The 18,040-nt window shown below is 40.1% G+C and overlaps 1 protein-coding gene across 2 annotated transcripts in view; it reads right to left on the bottom strand.

The window, feature by feature from the left end:
• The window catches only part of mtmr7b (myotubularin related protein 7b), an 89,536-nt gene that overhangs the window by 20,191 nt on the left and 51,305 nt on the right, over nucleotides 1-18,040 (bottom strand). Inside the window, exons 8-10 of one of the 2 annotated variants that reach the window (XM_069924563.1) lie at nucleotides 11,440-11,640; nucleotides 8,496-8,630; nucleotides 8,034-8,039 (exon numbers count right to left, since the gene is read on the bottom strand). In XM_069924563.1, coding sequence (XP_069780664.1) covers nucleotides 8,034-8,039; nucleotides 8,496-8,630; nucleotides 11,440-11,640 — 342 coding nt within the window. The remainder of the gene's footprint in view (nucleotides 1-8,033; nucleotides 8,040-8,495; nucleotides 8,631-11,439; nucleotides 11,641-18,040) is intronic. The other variant, XM_069924562.1, reaches the window with a different exon arrangement.

Genomic DNA, 18,040 nt, shown 5'->3' with positions numbered 1-18,040 from the left:
AGAGAGGTGGATTACTTACTTGCCACTCTAGGGGATTCCCTGCTACGAGTATACCCATCACCAGTAGATTGGGATTTACATTTACAGAACAATTGGGGCACCCCAGAGGAGGGTATAGCAGTAATTCATCAACAGGCCCTGGCCTCTGCCTTGTATGCAGGGCGTTTGAGGCTGTGGGTACATGGGGGGAGCCCTGATGAAGAGATATTCACGGCCGGAATGCATACCAGATTGGTTCGTTCTGCCCAACCCACTGTACGGGGACTGGTTCTGTTCGTAACTAGTCCACTAATTGGGCACCTTGTGTCTGAGGCGGTGCACACCTTATCTGGGCTTCGAGAATTAGAGTTGGGAGGTAAAATCCACTCATGTACAACCCAGGTTAAATCAGACAAGCAGGATGAAAGGAGAGGGGCTGCTGGTAACAATGGACCGACAAGAAAGGACCTTTTTCTAACCTTGTTAAAGTTAGGCGTACCTAAAAGTGATATTGATAGGAAACCTACTGCAGTCCTTTATGCCCTTTATAAGAGGAAGGCAGGAGAACATCATCCCCAGCATTGAGTCCTCCTGGCCCATCTGTGCCTTCTGCTCCCACTGCTGCTCCCACTGAGTCAGCTTCTCTTGCTCCAGTTATCCATGATGAGATACAACAAATGGTTAAAAAGGCTCTTATGGATAATAGTGGCATGTGGGCCTGGAAGCCCCCGAACCCTGCTAAAGCATGAGGGTGTGGGCAGGGCCACCGTGTCTACTCCATTGAGATACGGCAAATACACGGGGACCCACGGCCCTACATGCCATTAACAATCCATAGGGGTGGGGATAATGACCGCCACTATTTGGCCTTGGTCGATACCGGTGCGGAGCACTCAGTGATTCCGGGTAACCCTGACCTCTGGACTGGACCGACATTTTGAATAGAGGGGATGGGAGGAACGATCACCCTGGCGAAGGAAATAAAAGTCCACGCCACGGTGGGTGATGGCCCTTCCCCTATATGCCCTGGTGGCTGCCACTGATGAGTGTATCCTGGGTATTAATATGTTGGCCGGTACGGCCCTTAATACTAGCCAAGGGGGATTTGCATTTGGAATTCAGACTATTACAAAAAGACTAGTGGTGGGTCATTCTAAGTGGGATCCTGTGATGGTGCCTCCCCTCCCGAAACCAGTATATTTTGAAGCGGTGTCTAGGAATGTTGATAAGGGTAGAGCGGTGGATGTTCTCTATATGGACTTCAGTAAGGCCTTCAATAAGGTTTTGCATGGGAGGTTAGTTGGGAAGGCTAAGTCCTTGGTACTAATTTGGAGATAGTCAAATGGATTCAACAGTGGCTGGAAGGAAGGTGCCAGGGAGTAGTAGTAGATAATTGTTTGTCAGGATGGAGGCCGGTGACAAGCAGTGTACCTCAGGGTTCGGTATTGGGACTGTTGCTATTTGTCATATATATTAATGATCTGGAGGATGGGGCGGTAAATTGGATTAGTAAATATGCAGATGATACTAAAATGGGGGGAATTATGGATGATGAAGAGGGTTTTCAAAGATTGCAGAGGGATTTAAACTGCTTAGAGGAGTGGGCAGACAGATGACAGATGGTGTTTAATGCTGATAAGTGTGAGGTGCTTCATTTTGGAAAGAATAATCAAAGCAAGACATATGTGGTAAATGGGAGGGCATTGAAGAATGCAGTGGAGCAGAAAGATCTTGGAATAATGCTGCATTGTTCCCTGAAGGTAGGAGCGCATGTGGATAGGGTGGTGAAGAAGGCCTTTAGTATGCTTGCCTATATAAATCAGTGCATAGAATATAGGAGTTGGGAAGTAATGATGAAACTGTACAAGGCATTGGTGAGGCCAAATTTAGTACTGTATGCAGTTCTGGTCACCGATTTATAGGAAGGATATTAACAAGATTGAGAGAGTGCAGAGAAGACTTAAAAAAAATTTGCCTGGGTTTCAGCATTTGGAATACAAGGAAAGATTGAGCAAATTAGGTCTTTATTCCTTGGAATGTAGAAGGCTGAGAGGGGATTTGATAGAGGTGTTTAAGATAATGAGAGGGATAGATAGAGTTGATGTGGAAAGGCTTTTCCCATTGAGAGTAGGAGAGATGGATACAAGAGGTCATGGGTTGAGAGTTGATGGGCAAAGGTTTAGGAAAAACATGAGGGGGAACTTCTTTACTCAGAGGGGTTCCGGGAAAGATGGTGGATACAGGGTCAATTTTGTCATTTAAGAAAGAGTTGGATAAGTATATGGATGGGAGGGGGATGGAGGGATATGAGCAGAGTGCTGGTAAGTGGGATTAGAGGAGGGTACTTGGATCATTGCGGACTAGAAGGGCCAAATTGGCCTGTTTCCGTGCTGTAATTGTTATATGCTTATATGATAACTGATAAATATATTCGTAATAATTTTCCTTAAATTCAAAGATTACTTATGGATAAAGTGGGAGAATTAGTGGTTACAAAATTATTTACAAATCTCAAAACTTTTCTCAACACCAACACCACCAGGGTAATTTCTCCATGTGGGAGATCACCAGATGTGTGATTAAGTAAAAACCTATACTAGCCAAAATCCCTTTTAACTCATGCCCACAATTCCAGGAAATGTATTTTTTAGGATTATATTCAGTCAATGACAACAATGTTCATACAACGAAATGTTCAATTGTGAAACTCATCAATTTTGGGTGAGGTGCGAGTGAAAATAGTCTCAAAAGTCCTAGAAGTTCCTTGCATTTATTGCTAAGGGTCACTTGGTAAAGGGGCTGGGATGTGATGGCAGTATTGCAGTCAGTGTATGGTGCCTAGTTGCTCATTGGGCAAGGTTTTATAAGAACAACTTCAGGAACCAGGAGCAAAACATTTAGACAATGTATCCAACTAGCCAAAAAAAGGATAGGAATCTACTTATCTAAAGATAACAGTCTACTAAACATCTCTAATTGTATCATGGGCAAAATCTGAGTCATCATCCAGAACAAGCATTTTATGCTGTAACTTCGATTCAGTACTGTTTCAAGTGACAGTTCAAATTACAAAATAATCTCAGGGGACCCATCTTCCTTTCCTATCAATTGCAATAGCCCTTATATCGTCATATTACAGAACAGACTCAATGGGCCTCTAGTGGCCTGCTTCTGTTCCTTTGTCTTGTGATATGGACACTTGCAAATGGTTTTTCTCCTTTTGATGCCCAGCATTTACTCTCCCTCCCACACTGTTATATTTGGATTATTCATTAAACTGCTGCTTCTGGAACTTTGTTGTAGACACATTATCTGCTGTGTTTTCCTTCAAAATATAAGTAACTAGTGGAGGGGGAGAGGGGCACGGCCATGCTGAGGATCTAGACAGATATAGGTTAGAAGAGCTCTCCGTGAGGATTGATTAAAAGACTGATTTAAAGTCATCAAAATGTGTTTTTTTAATCGTGTTAAAAACAAAGGATAGATGGGTAAGAAGAACAAGAGCCAGATAATTAAAATTGAAGCTCAAAAATCACCGAGACCATCGACAGAAAGTCCACAAGGAAGTGATGAAGAAGGTGCAACCACGATGTTGGCACAAACCCAAGGAAATGGTGGCACTAACAAAGGATTTCCAAAAAATAATAAAATCTGTGGAAGTTCAGAGTGAACGATTCTCCAAGGTGGAAAATGAGTTAAGAATGGTGGCAGGAAAGAGTAATGACAACAGTAATTGAAGACCTGACTACTCAGGTGGGCCAGTGATAATAACTCAAGAACAATTAAAAACCCTGGAGGAAAATGCAAAGAGGTGGAAAGCAGATGAACCACTGCTACTGGACAAAAATTGACCACATGGCAAATTTCAGCAGAAGAAATAATGTCTGAATCATCAGGCTTAGAAAGGGCAACAAGGGAAAGATCCAGTGAATTTCTTTGAAGAATGGATCCCACAACTGCTGGGAGTGGAAAAATTCAAGGAAAAACTACTAATAGAGAGAGCTCATTGGACCCTTGGCCCCAGGAGAGTGGATGACCAAAGACCAAGACCAGTCCTGGTGCGATTTTTGAGTTACCGGGATTTGGAGGCAACATTGAGAGCAGCAATGGAGTATGCCAGGGAAAATGGTGGCCCAGTCGAGAAGGAAGGAGAAAACGTACTACTCTTTCAGGACCTAAGGGCTAATTTAGTAAAACAAAGAAAATAATTGATGTTAAAAGACAATTCAGAACATGGGAATATAAAATATGCAATACTTTACCCAGAGATGCTTCGGATCAATTTAACAGAGGGACCGGAAGATTTTATAAAACAGTAAAGGAAGTGGAGAGATTTCTACAAAAACTGTAAAGGGGACCCAAAAATAGATGTCAGAAAGAGGAGAAAGAAGAACAAAAACAAAGTGAACTGTAAATGTTGAAAAGAAAATCAGATAAAAAGTAAAACTGTGGGAGCCCTTCGGGGCCTCACAAAATGAAGGATGAATGTGACGATCCAGCAGGCTGCATGAGGCCCACCGCACTGCCCTCCAATTGGCCACAACCAAAAGAGCTTAATTGGCCTATCAGGGAAAGTGGATCACAAACTCACCAATCAGTGCTGAAAGGGCTTTGACCACACCCTTCAGCTTGAGAATGTGAGCCCAATAAAGCTCAGTGCTAACTACACTCAACTGGGTTTGTGTAATTCTTTCTGGGAACAGTGTGTTCTTTCTGAGCTAACCTGCATGCAGCTTTAACCTCTCTTGTGCTATAGGCTTTGCAGAGACATAGCTTGTAGCAGCTAGCTACAAAATGATAGTTATAATTTTGAACTATTTATTGTCAGTTATTTAAAGTAATATTGAAAGGTATTCGGAGAGGTCTACAGAGAGTAAATATTTAGCAAAATAGTAGCAGGGTGGATACTCCTTTAAGTTAAACGGCACTGGAGAATTCTTTTTCAAAATGGTGCTGAAGCTAACAGGAAGGGTTCTTCCTAGGATAGTACCGCAGACTTTTTCGTGGGCTTCCGTTCGAGCAGAGGCAATACATGCATTTGTTAAAATGGAATATCACTTTATTGTATAATTAATCAAAAGGGTCTAATGATAGAACTGAATATGTAAAAATGTAAATATGAATAGAACACAAAAAATGTATAGTTACAATATTAACAGGATAAATAGACCCATAAAGAGGAAAAGAGTTTCGGCACAATTTAAAAAAAATTAAAAGCAGATATAGTTTTCCTACAAGAAACACACCTTATAAAATAGGAAAACAATAAGTTAAAAAGGGATTGGGTGAGACAAGTCATATCCTTTTTTTTTAGACATCAAAATGAGGGGAGTAACAATTTTAATAAACAAATATATACTGGTGTTAGTCAAAAACAATACCAATATATACCCATTGACCCAGCAGGAAGGTTTGTAATGGCACACTTTCAGATATATGCAGAATCCTGGATGCTCATGAATATTGATGCTCCAAATTTTGATGATGAATCTTTTATACAAAATGGCTTCTTAAAAACAGGAGAGGGGCAGACAAAATGTACTTATTGGAGGAAATTTTAATTTTTGCTTGGATCCTGTCCTTTATAAATCAGCAAGAAGAGTAACAAAGACAAAAGCTGCAAAAGTTACTTTATCTTTTATAAACCTGATAGATGTATGGAGACAGTTATACTCCACGTTGAGAGATTACTCATTCTACTCAAAGGTTCATGACTCCTATACAAGAATAAATTTGCTCTTAATGTCTGCACAATTGAAAAACAGAGTGGTTGAAATGGAATATCTAACCAGACTACTCTCTGACCACGCACCCCTGACTTTAACAATAACAGTGCCTGGGAAGCAAGAGAATGTATGCAGATGACATGTTAATCCCACACTGCTGAGAAGGACAGATTTCTGCAATTTTATCAGGGAACAAATAGAATTGTTTTGTGAAACAAGTAAACCCTTTATTAATGATAGTTTCCTAACATGGGATACATTAAAAGCTTACTTCAAGGACAGATAAAATACAAAAAAAAAGAAAGAATATATGGCAGAGCCAATGGCCTGGATAAAGAAATAACAGAATTGGAAGAAGAATACCAGAGAATGGGTTCAAAAGAAAAATACAAAAGTTTGTAAACAATATAATACTTTAAAAACATATAGAATAGAAAAATCTATTTTAAATTCAAACAGAAGTATTACAAATTGGGAGATACAGCACAAAGTTTTGTCATGACAATTAAAGGGAGAGGAGACTTTAGGATGATAAATGCAATTCAAAAAGTGCCAGACAAATTAACATACAATCAGAAAGAGATCAATGATACTTTTAAACAATGTTATACAAGGCTGTATGAATCAAACTTGAGAGGGGACTCTTGCTGAAATAGATGAATTTCTTTCAGTGATTTTGAACTGCTAAAATTAGAAGAATTAGATTGAATTCAATGCAATACTGTACCCAGAGATGCTTTGGATCAATTTAACAGAGGGACCGGAAAATTAGATTGAATTAGATGCCCCCTTTACTAGATAAGAGATCAAAAAAGCCTTGAATACAGTACAGGCAAAAAACTCACCAGGAGAGGATGGTTTCCCACCTGAGTTTTATCGACAATTTAAAGATCTTTTGATACCTCTCATAATAGAGGTATTGGATCAGGCAATGAAAACTAAGACTCTTCCGGAATCCTTCTCAACAGCTATCATTATAGTACTATCAAAAAAAAAATAGACCCGCAAAAACTGTCTTCATACAGACCCATCTCCTTGTTAAATGTGGATTATAAAATGTTGGAAAAAGCCAATAATCTGGAGGAATATCTGCCTAAACTGATAAATTCAGACCAGGTGAGCTTCATTAAAAAAAAGACAAGCTGCAGATCATCTGAGCAGACTATTTAATATAATTCATTTGGCTAAGTCTAAAGAAAATCCAAATATAATTGTATCGTTAGATGCAGAAAAGGCATTCAACTGATTAGAGTGGCCATTCCCATTCAAAGTGTTAGAAAAGTTTAGAATGGGCCAAACATCTATAAATTGGATTTTAAAACTCTATATCATAAACCAAAAGCCAAAATTATAACTAATGAATCCTCCCCTCTTGGATCCAAATAGGACTACATACTATGAGAGAGAGTTCAGCGAAGGATTTCATTTACAAATGGAATGTAAAATTAATCACAAAAAAACCCATATAACCCCATTCTAATGCATATGAGTAAAATTTTGCATGAGATTAATGAATGTAGTGAAAAAAAAGTGGGGGTATCACCAAAAGCACCATTGTGCCAAAATGAACTATTGCCCATGAACTTGGGCATGAGAAAGGAATTAAATATATTGAAGATTGCTATGAAGAAGGGCTACTTATGTCCTTTGAACAATTAGAACAGAAATATAATCTGTCAAGTGGAACCTTTCACTGCTTTTTTCAGTTAAGATCCTTCTTGTGAGAGAGATGGGGTTGACAATGGCCCTGCTCTCAAGAGATGCTTCAACTGGGAAACACAGCTAAATATGTAACTAGGATGTATTCCGCTCTCCAAGGTGAAAGTATTAAGCCAAAGGTTGAGAAAGAGGTGGGATTTAGATCTAGGTTTTACAATACCAGAGGAATTCTGGTCTGACTGGTGCTTGGACAGTATGACATCAACGATCAGTGCGAGATATGGATTGGTTCAATATAATTTTTTTACATCAATTATATCTCACACCACAAAAATAACATAAATAAAAATATATAATATCTGAAATGTGCTTTAGATGTGGCATCGAAATTAGACCCTTTATACATTCTACATAGTTATGTGTGAAGGCAAGACCATTCTGGCATGATATTGTTGAAATACTAACAAGAGTAACAGGAGTAACCTGCTGTACCTTCTGGGCAGCCTTATGGATGTGAGCAACAAATTGACTAAATTTCAAATCTGTTTTGTTAAGGTTGCTCTGGCTGTGGCTGAGTGTGTAGCAATTACTTGGAAGTCCGACTCTCCCCTACTTATTGCTCAATGGGCCGGGGAGATGTGTAGCTGTAGACCCATGGAGAAAATTTACTTATAACTTAAAAATTAAATGTGACACTTTCATTAAGATATGGCAACCATACATAGATTATGTAGGGGTCCAATTATAAACCTGACCCTTCAAAGTATATAAAGACATGATATCCCAGAAAAAAAGAATTATGAAGAAATGAGAGATCTGACACTTTGAAAAGTTATATTCTCCTATCAGGTGGGGGTGGGGGGGGGGGGGGGAAAGGAGCGAAAATTTTCCTGTTTTCTTTTGCTTGTAAGTATTTAATATATTTTTGAAATTTATAAAAGTTTAAAGACTGTATGAATATATTTATTGGAAAAAAATGAAAAATAGTATTAAAAGTAGAAGCAACTGTAGTTCAAGTGCTTTGAGGCAGTCAAGAATATTAACAGCACAATATTGATGCAGGTATTTCATTTCTAATTTGCCCTCAAAAGTGATGAAGTAAGGTAATAATGAAATGTAAAATTAATGTACCTGAAGTTAGATGAAGCTGTATGTGGCTTCAGGAATCCTTGAGTTTGACGATGATTTTGTCTATAGAGGGGATTTTTGTAATCGGCACAACTTTTCCACAGATGAGCCCATAGTGAATGAGTTTTCTCCTGAATTCTGTTGGAGGAGAAAATAATTACAACACAGCTAAATACAGCATTGGCCTGCAAGAGAAGATCATTGAAAACATCCACCAGAAAATATAAATGTTATTAAATCATCACTAACAAGGATCTGCAGAATATATCATATTCGGGGTGACATTTGTTATCATCCCACCAAAGTGAACTGTTATTAAACTATCCGCAGATTCCCAGTCATGTTTACCTCCTCAGCAGAAATTTTAATAGGTGATATAAAAAGATTTGATCCACTCTAAAAGCTGGAGAAACCGAAGCACTTTCATCCAGAAATTTGGATATTTAGAAATGAAGCAGAACATGTTTTAAAAGAGCAAGGTCTTTATCGTCCTTTTCTCAAATTTAACCCCAAATACTTAGGAAATTGAACCATACCTGCATTTTATAGGAGAAAGGATATAGTGTGGTCCCCTGTGCTTCATTGCCCTGCTTCCCCTCCCCCCGTCCTTCCTTTCCTGGGGGAGAGCTGGGGGGGGGGGGGGTACATTCCAATCAGGCTAAGTCAAGAAGAATGTAAAAGTCCTGCAGGATGGGCGTTGGGCTCCAATAGTCCCTGTGGTTAATGTGTTTTTTTCTTTTATTCTTTCCTTTCTCTTTTTAATTTATTTGTCTTTGGTTAGTGGTGTTTTGTTTATTTTAAATGTTAAATAGTGTTAGGTCTGCTTTGTTCATGAATGAGTGAGACAAACACCAGACTGAGTCGAAATCAGGGTTCTTTGTTCTTTATTACCGGATTGTAACACTTGCAACTAACAATGTTAGTTGGAGAATGCATTCTGCCGTTATCAGCAAAATGGTGATTTTTTATACCCTTGGATACGTGCTTAGAACATCATCATGTCATTACTTGTCCAATGACTAAAACTGTTGCTATCCTTTCCCTGCTAGCTTCCTGCCTCTCAATCCATCAATGTCTCTCTTATCTTGTAAGTACAAGGATGCATTCACATCTTGTTACAGCCCTGCACAGGGTAACTCCTTACACATTCCCATCTCATGATGTTTTACCTTACAATAGGTGTCTTTGCCTTTTTAAGTACATATTAAGTTTCTTTATTTAAATGGTTAACGCTTTCTGTTGATTTCTGTTGTCAGGGCGGGGCGGGGGGGGGCGGATAAAACTAGACTCAGCAGAAGAAATGTATATATACTTGATGAACATGATTGTGGAATTGTGAATTATTGGAACTGTCTGAGTTTGGAAAAATTATAAATAATCAAAAAAAATCTACCCTCACACAAACCTTCACTTGAACTTAAAATGATGCCACTGGATGGAGCTAAAATTCAGAAAAGAACCTTTCTGCAATTGTGTTGATTATGGCCGTTGATTATCATGCATTATTTCTCATAGCAGGCAAAGCTAACACCAAATGAAGGGAGGATTAGCTGGAATAAACAATAAATATTTTCTACCTTACTACAATCATAGTGTCTGCAGCCTTTCACTACATTAGACATAATGCTACAAATGGCAGACTATTCATGATTTGGCACAATTTGTATTTAAAATGGTACTGTGCACTTGTTTGGTTAACTTCATGTTGGATAAGCTCAGAGAATTAAGAGGAACAAGTAGGAGTGTGACTTGTCTATCTCTGCAACCCAGGAAAGCAGCATAATTGCCTGTCTCCAGCTCCCAGACTCCATTGTCATCTCTCTATTCTCATTTTGATATTTTTATTTAAATCCATTACAGCTAGAGATATTATATTAATAAGTATTGTATCTTTCAGAATCCATCAGCCCCTTCACCAGTTGACATAATTACTTATCCCCATTGACAATGTTGTCAATGAGGTGAAGGTACCTCCAGTGGAAGATGGCAGGGCTGCTGCTCATGTTCTGGGAGGGTGATGTGCCTTTCAGTGCTCCTCCACAGGGACCTAATTCCCCAGCCATCTGTAGAGCTCGTCGAAAGAATCAAAGACTTGTTGATCCAAACCAAGGCTTTTATTATCAAAAGACAGGAGCTCTTCACAGATGGCCGACCAGTCCGGAATGATCCGACCTGGCTACGAACACAACCCTTTAAGGCCCAGACAGTAGGTATGGCTAAACTCTCAGCCAATCGCTGTAAGCACAGTCTAGATACTGTAACTATATACACTATATACATTGGTGATAGATCTGTACTATCACACCATCACACCTGACAGCCCTGTCTGTAGTGAAGAACTGGCAACTGTTGCTAAACTTTGAAGATCTATAGAGTCTGGAGCTTAAGACGGTGATGCCCATGCTTGGCAGCCCAGACCTCAAGGGCTCTAGGAAAGATGCAGACTGGCACAGGACTCCTGAGCAGGAGAAAAGCCTCCGGTCTATAATGAGGTCTGGGATGGGAACCTACAGGATAGAGGATAATGACAGTGGACCAACCTTGGGCTTGGTGGTTGAAGGCCTCTTTCAGGAAAGACAGGCTATATTGGTGCACCTTTGGTGATTCCAATTACAAACCACTCTCACCTAATTCATGTTGGCATCTCAGCCTTGGTACCAAACAGGTTGAACATCCTACTTGTATTTGGGGAACATAGTGTTTATTGTGCTATTACACAAAATATCTCACCATGTGAAGACTAGTAAGACAGGTGTGTGGCAGAGAATTTGTTTCCTCATTTTCTCCTGTTTTGATAATGGGTCATTGATTTGCAATATCGTTTCTCGCCACAGATGCACCCTGACCTGTTGAATATTCCCAGCATTTTCTGTTTCTATTTCAATATTTAGCATCTGGGAAAGGGTTTGTTTTTTTTTTGCTTTGCAATGTTTAAAATTCATCTTACCTCAGCTCTTTGCTTTCTTTAACACTGTTGCAAATAAAATTGCCAAATTGGCAGGAGTAGACATGATGATGAATATGCACCAGAAATCTTTCATTGAACTCAAAGGCACACGGAAATTGTTCCATCAGCTGCCAGACACAGTCAAAAAACTGATCAATTACTGGTGAAACCTCCCTGGGATCGCCATCCAAGTGGCTGCATCTGTAACCAACAGGCATGGGGAAGAAGTTAGAAAAGTACAAAAATAAACTCTCCTTTTTGATAGTTCATACCATTATTCTCCAGCAGGATTTGCTAATTAGCCACAAGTGTTTCTTCTACTCACACAAAGTAATCTTAGTAATGATAACATCCTTATACAGCAACACAGTGCAAGTAAACGCATGTACTGTGGGAAACATTTCTGAATTTGATAATGAAGTAAAACAATCAATGCAGGGATCCAGTCTTGAGGATGATCATGGAAGAGGTGTTGTCACCAGTGTTCACTGATTGCATAAGTCTTGGATACAATTGCAGATGGGGGTGCTGAGGCCAATGTCATGGAGTTTTGGGACGGGTTTGTTAAGTGCCATTGTTTTGAAGGCGGATCTGTGGTAGAAAAACAGTAATTGATGTTGATGAGGCAAGGAATATCAGATGGGAACCTTTTCATCTCTTGGGAGGGAGAAAACGGGAAATTATAGACCGGTCAGCCTGACGTCGGTGGTGGAGAAGATATTGGAGTCTATCATAAAAGGAGTAATAGCAGAACACTTAGGCAGAAATAATAGTATAAGGGCTAGTCAGCATTGATTCCTTAAGGGTAAGTCATGCTTAACTAACCTTCTGGAATTTTTCGAGGATGTGACAAAGAGGGTGGACTTGGGAGAGTCTGTGGATGTGGTGTATTTGGACTTCCAGAAGGCCTTTGATAAGGTACCGCACGGGAGTCTAGTGGGCAAGATCAGGGAGCATGGTATTGGAGGTAAGGTGCTGACATGGATAGGAAATTGGTTAAGAAATAAGAAACAAAGGGTTGGGTTAAGTGGGTCTTTTTCAGGATGGCAGGATGTGTCGAGTAGAGTGCCGCAGGGATCGGTATTGGGTCCTCAGTTATTTGTAATTTATGTAAATGATTTGGATGAGGGGATTATTAATAACTTGAGCAAATTTGCAGATGACATGAAACTGGGTGGCGGTGTGAGGAGGATGTCAGGAAAATGCAGAGGGACTTGGACAGGTTGGGGGAGTGGGCTGCTGAATGTAAGATGACGTTCAATGTAAGCAAATGTGAGGTTATCCATTTTGGGGGCAATAAAAGGAAAGCTGAGTATTATTTAAATGGAGACAAGCTAGGGAGTGGGGAGGAGCAAATGGATCTGGGAGTACTTGTTCACCGGTCACTGAAGACTAGCATGTAGGTTCAGAAAGCTGTGAAGAAGGCAAATGGCATGTTGGCTTTCATAAAGAGGGGATTGGAGTTTAGGAACAGAGATGCCCTTCTGCAGTTGTACAGGGCCCTGGTGAGACCCCACCTGGAGTATTGCGTCCAGTTCTGGTCTCCAATTTTGAGGAAGGACATACTAGCTATAGAGGGTGTGCAGCGCAGATTTACAAGGTTAGTTCCAAGGATGGCGGGGTTGACATATGCTGAAAGGCTAGAAAAACTGGACTTGTATCCGATGGAGTTTAGAAGGATGGGGGGGACATGATTGAGGTATACAAAATTATCAGGGGGTTAGACGGTGAAGTCGGATTACTTGTTCCCAATGATGGGGGAGATGAGGACTAGAGGGCATAGTTTAAGAATACAGGGTGAGCCCTTTAGGACGGAGATGAGAAAACATTTTTTTACCCAGAGAAGTGTGAATCTGTGGAATGCTCTGCCACAGAGGGTGGTAGAGGCAGATTCGCTGATTATGTTCAAAAGAGAGTTAGATAAGACTCTAGTGGGCAAAGGAGTTAAGGGTTATAGGGATAAGGCTGGAAAGAGGTACTGATGGTAGCGATCAGCCATGATCTGTAAAATGGTGGTGCTGGCTCGACGGGTCGAAGGGCCTACTCCAGCTCCTATTGTCTATTGTCTATTGAAGATCTTGATCTTGTGGATAACCTCACACCCCAACACCGCATACAAAAACAAAGAAATAAACACATCCAGCCAGCCCCATTATGACCTACTTATAATGGGGCAGCGAAGATGATATGAGCTTCATCATTACCCGGAGACACTCAATTCTACAGCACAGAAATAGGCCCTTTGGCCCAATGTCCACGTTGACCAAGCTAGTCTCTTTTGTCTACGTTTGGCCTGTATCCTTCCAAATCTTTTTTTTAATCCATGTGCCTGTTTAAATGTCTTTTGAAATTTATAATTGTCTCACTTTTACCGTTTTCTCTGGCAGTTTGTTCAAAATATGTTAAGAAGGTGCTTTTAAATCTTTTCCCTCACCTTAAATTTATGTCCCCTATCCTGGGAAGAAGACTATCACTATTTACCTTATCTATGTCCCTCGTGAGCTTATAAATCTCCATGTAGGTCTCTCTTTAGCTTCTTATGCTCCAGGGAGAAAAGTCCCAGTCAATCCAATCTCTCTCTCTCTCTCTCTAATTCAAGTCCACCAATCCTGGCAAAATTCTCATGAAATCTTTTCTGCACCCTATCCAATTCGATGATATCTTTTCTATAGCTGGGCGATCAAAACTGTGCCAAAAACTTCAAATATGGTTTCCCCAAAGTCTTTTAAGGTTGTAACACTATGTCCCTGTTCCTGTACTCAATGGCCTAACAGATAAAGGCAAATATGCCAAATACCTTCTTCCCTCCTGTGTTGCCACTTTCATGGAACAATGCAATTGTACCTGTTCCCACGATTTTCTGTTCTACAACACTCTTCAGGGCCCTGTCATTCGCTGTGCTAGTCCTGCCCTGGTTTAAACTATCAAAGTGCATCAGCTCACACTGTCATATTTAAATTCCATCTGCCATTCCTTGGATCACTTTTCCAGTTTAACTACATCCAGTTGCAGTCCAAGATCGTTTTCATAATTTCCACCTCACAACCATTTTTGATGTAATCAATAAACTGACCCAACATGTTAACTACTGTACATTGTCATCCAAGTCATTAATAGAGTAAACCCTGCATCAATCCCTGCAGCACACCATTGATCACAGGCCTCCAATCTGTGTAACAATCTTCCACTACACCCCTTGGTCTCCCACCATCAAGCCAATTATGTATTCAATTAGCCAGCTCAACCTGGACTACATGTGATCTGACCTTCCAGATCAGCCTGCCACATGGAACCTTGTCAAAGTTCTTGGTGAAGTCTAAATAGATAACATCTACCACACTGTCCTAATAGATCTTCTTTGTTACCTCTTCCAAAAACTCTGTCAAGTTCATGTGACACAATTTCCCACACATAAAGCCAAGTTGACTATCCCTGATTAAAATTTTCCTTAATCTTCCAGAGTCGTCGTACACCCTCTCCTTATTTCCTTCTTGTGTGATCTTTTATCTCTTTTATACTTCTCAAAGGATTAACTTGATTTTTAACTGTTTACAATTGACATACGCCTCTTCTTTTTCTTGACAAGAGCCTCAATATCTCTGGTCATCCAGGGCTCCCTATTCTTGCCAGCTTTACTCCTCACTTTAACAGGAACATAATTTCCCTGAACTTTCCCTCACTTCTATAACCTTCCACTTGTCAGCCACCTTTTACCTGCAATCAGCCTTTCCCAATAAATCTTTGCAAGTTCCTGTCTAATCCCATCAAAATTAGCCTTGCCCCAATTAATTTGCAGGTTGGCTGTGTACTTTACATGCAAGTCAATTCCCTTACCAGAATTGCACACAAGACCATAAGACATTGGAGCAGAAATAGGCTATTCAGCCCATTAAGTCTGCCTCGCCACTTAATCATGAGCTAATCAGTTTTCCCACTCAGCCCCACTACCTCGCCTTCTCCCTATAACCTTTAATGCACTGACTAATCAAGAAACTATCAATCTCTTCCTTAAGTACACCCAATGACTTGGCTTCACAACCAGCTATGGCAACAAATTCCAAACATTTACCACCCTCTGGCTGAAGAAATTCCTATGCATCTCTGTTCTAAGTGGATGCCCTTCAATCCTGAAATTGTGCCCTCTTGCACCATGGGAAACATCCTTTCATTACAAACTCCCGTTTCATTTAGTGTGAGTATCAATTTAATGGCTAGTACAGGCTTCCCCATTCATAGTTGTGGAGAGACTGGGTGGCATTGTACCCAAATTCACTACTTTGGAGAGGAGAAAGAACATATGTTGTTTTTTTCCATGGACATAGATGGAGAAAGAGTCATAAGTGTGGAGCACTGAAGGAACTGTATTGAACACAGAGCAGGAATGACTGTGTTATAATGGACAATTCAGTTGATTCTCCCTATCGAGGAAATTATTGAATCCCATTGAGACCAAAGGAAAGGTCACTTTGATTGATCTGTACCTGGGTTTTGAAAGAACTGTGGAAGTCACACATTTGGTTTCCCCTTACACAAGGAAAAGGAGAGTTGTGACAACCGTTCGTACAAAAGGTTATTTGTCTGAAAGAAACTCAACATGGATTTGTGAGTTTTTTAGCAGTCCGGTCACTCAGTCTCTCCCATCTCCTTCACGGTTACTTCTGTGCATCATTTTAAAAGTCTGTGTTTCGACAATGAATTTCTAAGACTGCACTTTGAAATGACTTTCTTGAATTGTGCCTAAACTATAATGGTTTGGGTATCTCTCTCTCTCTCACACACACACACACACACACACACACACACACACACACACACACACACAGAGTTGGTATTGATTTGACTAATGTGTTATATTATTGGTAGTTATTAATAAATATACTGTTTTAAAAGAAAAACAATAACACTGCCTTGGTGAATTTCTATTGCTGCTGCTCTGCGACATAACAAATTCTACATCTACTCAATCCACGCCTTTCAGCATTAGAAATGTTTTCTTGAAATTTCCTTCCCCCCCCCCCCCCCCCCCAACACCATTCTCCAAAATTCAAATGAAACAGGCCAACAGGTATCAAATGCTCCTCATATGATAACCCTTTCATTTCCGGAATCATTCTAGTGAACCTCCATTGAACCCTCTACAACATCAACACATCTTTTCTTAAATGAGCTAACAATACGCCAAGTGAGGTCTCACCAGTGCCTTATAAAGCCTCAACATCACATCCCTCCTCTTATATTCAATCCCTTTTAAAATGAATGCCAGTATTTCATTTGCTTCACCACTGTCTCAACATGCAATTTTACCTTCAGGCTATCCTGCATGAGGACTCCCAGATCCCAAAATCTGTCAGTAGAATTGAAAAATATAGATCACTTGATTATTAATTATGGGAATACAATCCTAAATGAAGCATAAATGAGCACGTCTTCTACCAAATATAGCACCTTGGTATGAACCAAAACTTATCTAAAACTTCTGCTAGACATCTTACATCTCCCTGCACTCCTTGAGAAATGAATGCATTTTCCTGCCTTCCAAATAATGCAATGGTGAGGTTTTTTTACATGACTAAATTCTTAGTAAGCATGTGCCTCTTGAAGGGGATGGGGGGGTGGGGGGGTGCCATGTGATGCGGTAGAGACAGGAGGAAGAGTCCCCATTCTCCTGGATGACCAATAAACAAAAAGAGAAAGAAAAACAATGTCTAGCAACCTATTTTGGAAGGAAAAATATATACTTAAACTCTATTGGAATGTCACCAAAGAAAAATAAACCTGCAGCAACGATCTCCAGGGTCCAACGAGCTGGAGAAGGACAGTTGGAAACAGAGGCGCCTGCTTGGAGAAACAAGTCTGGGGCTGAGGCTTGGCTCACGCAAGTGGCTTGCCCACTGGTACGAGTGGTGATGTGTCTCTGTCGCTGGGACAAGGAGACACTGCCGAAGAGGAGCATCTCATAGGCAGACACATGTGCAATTCGGCTGAAGGTGCTGATGTTGCCAGCGCTGCTAGCATTACTAGAGGAGAACGAAGGCAGTGACACCCAGAGAAGTAAGAAGAGGAATCAGATAATGGAAACAATGTTAAACATGAGAACTACACCAGCTTGGATGAAGATGAACAAGAAACTGTTACAGTATCCGGTAAGGGATAAAAAGACAAAGGAATAAAGGAAAGTTAAATATACTATTGATGATGTAATGAAGGCTTTGGATAAGAAAAATATACAAATAAAAAAACTTAACAATATTTTATATAACCATATAATAATTACAGTATGGAAACAGGCCATATCGACCTTTCTAGTCCACACCAATTTATGTGAAACTCCAACTAGTTCCACCTACCTACTCCCTGCCCATAACCCTCCAACCCCCTCACATCCATGAACTCATCTAACCTCTTCTTAAATGACAGAATTTACCCTGCTGCAACTACCTCTTCCGATCATGATCAAACTGGAAGAAGCTATTGGAAGCCTGAATGAAAGAGTAAAGCACGTGGAGGTGAAAATGGAGGACGTGAATGGATAGAATAGAAAAAAATAGAGAACAAAATGGTCTGCAGATAGAAATAAAATTTGGGAAAAATTGGATACATT

The sequence above is a fragment of the Narcine bancroftii genome, chromosome 3, assembly GCF_036971445.1.
Source record: "Narcine bancroftii isolate sNarBan1 chromosome 3, sNarBan1.hap1, whole genome shotgun sequence".
NCBI lineage: Eukaryota > Metazoa > Chordata > Chondrichthyes > Torpediniformes > Narcinidae > Narcine > Narcine bancroftii.
This window is presented reverse-complemented; position numbering and strand designations above follow the sequence as displayed.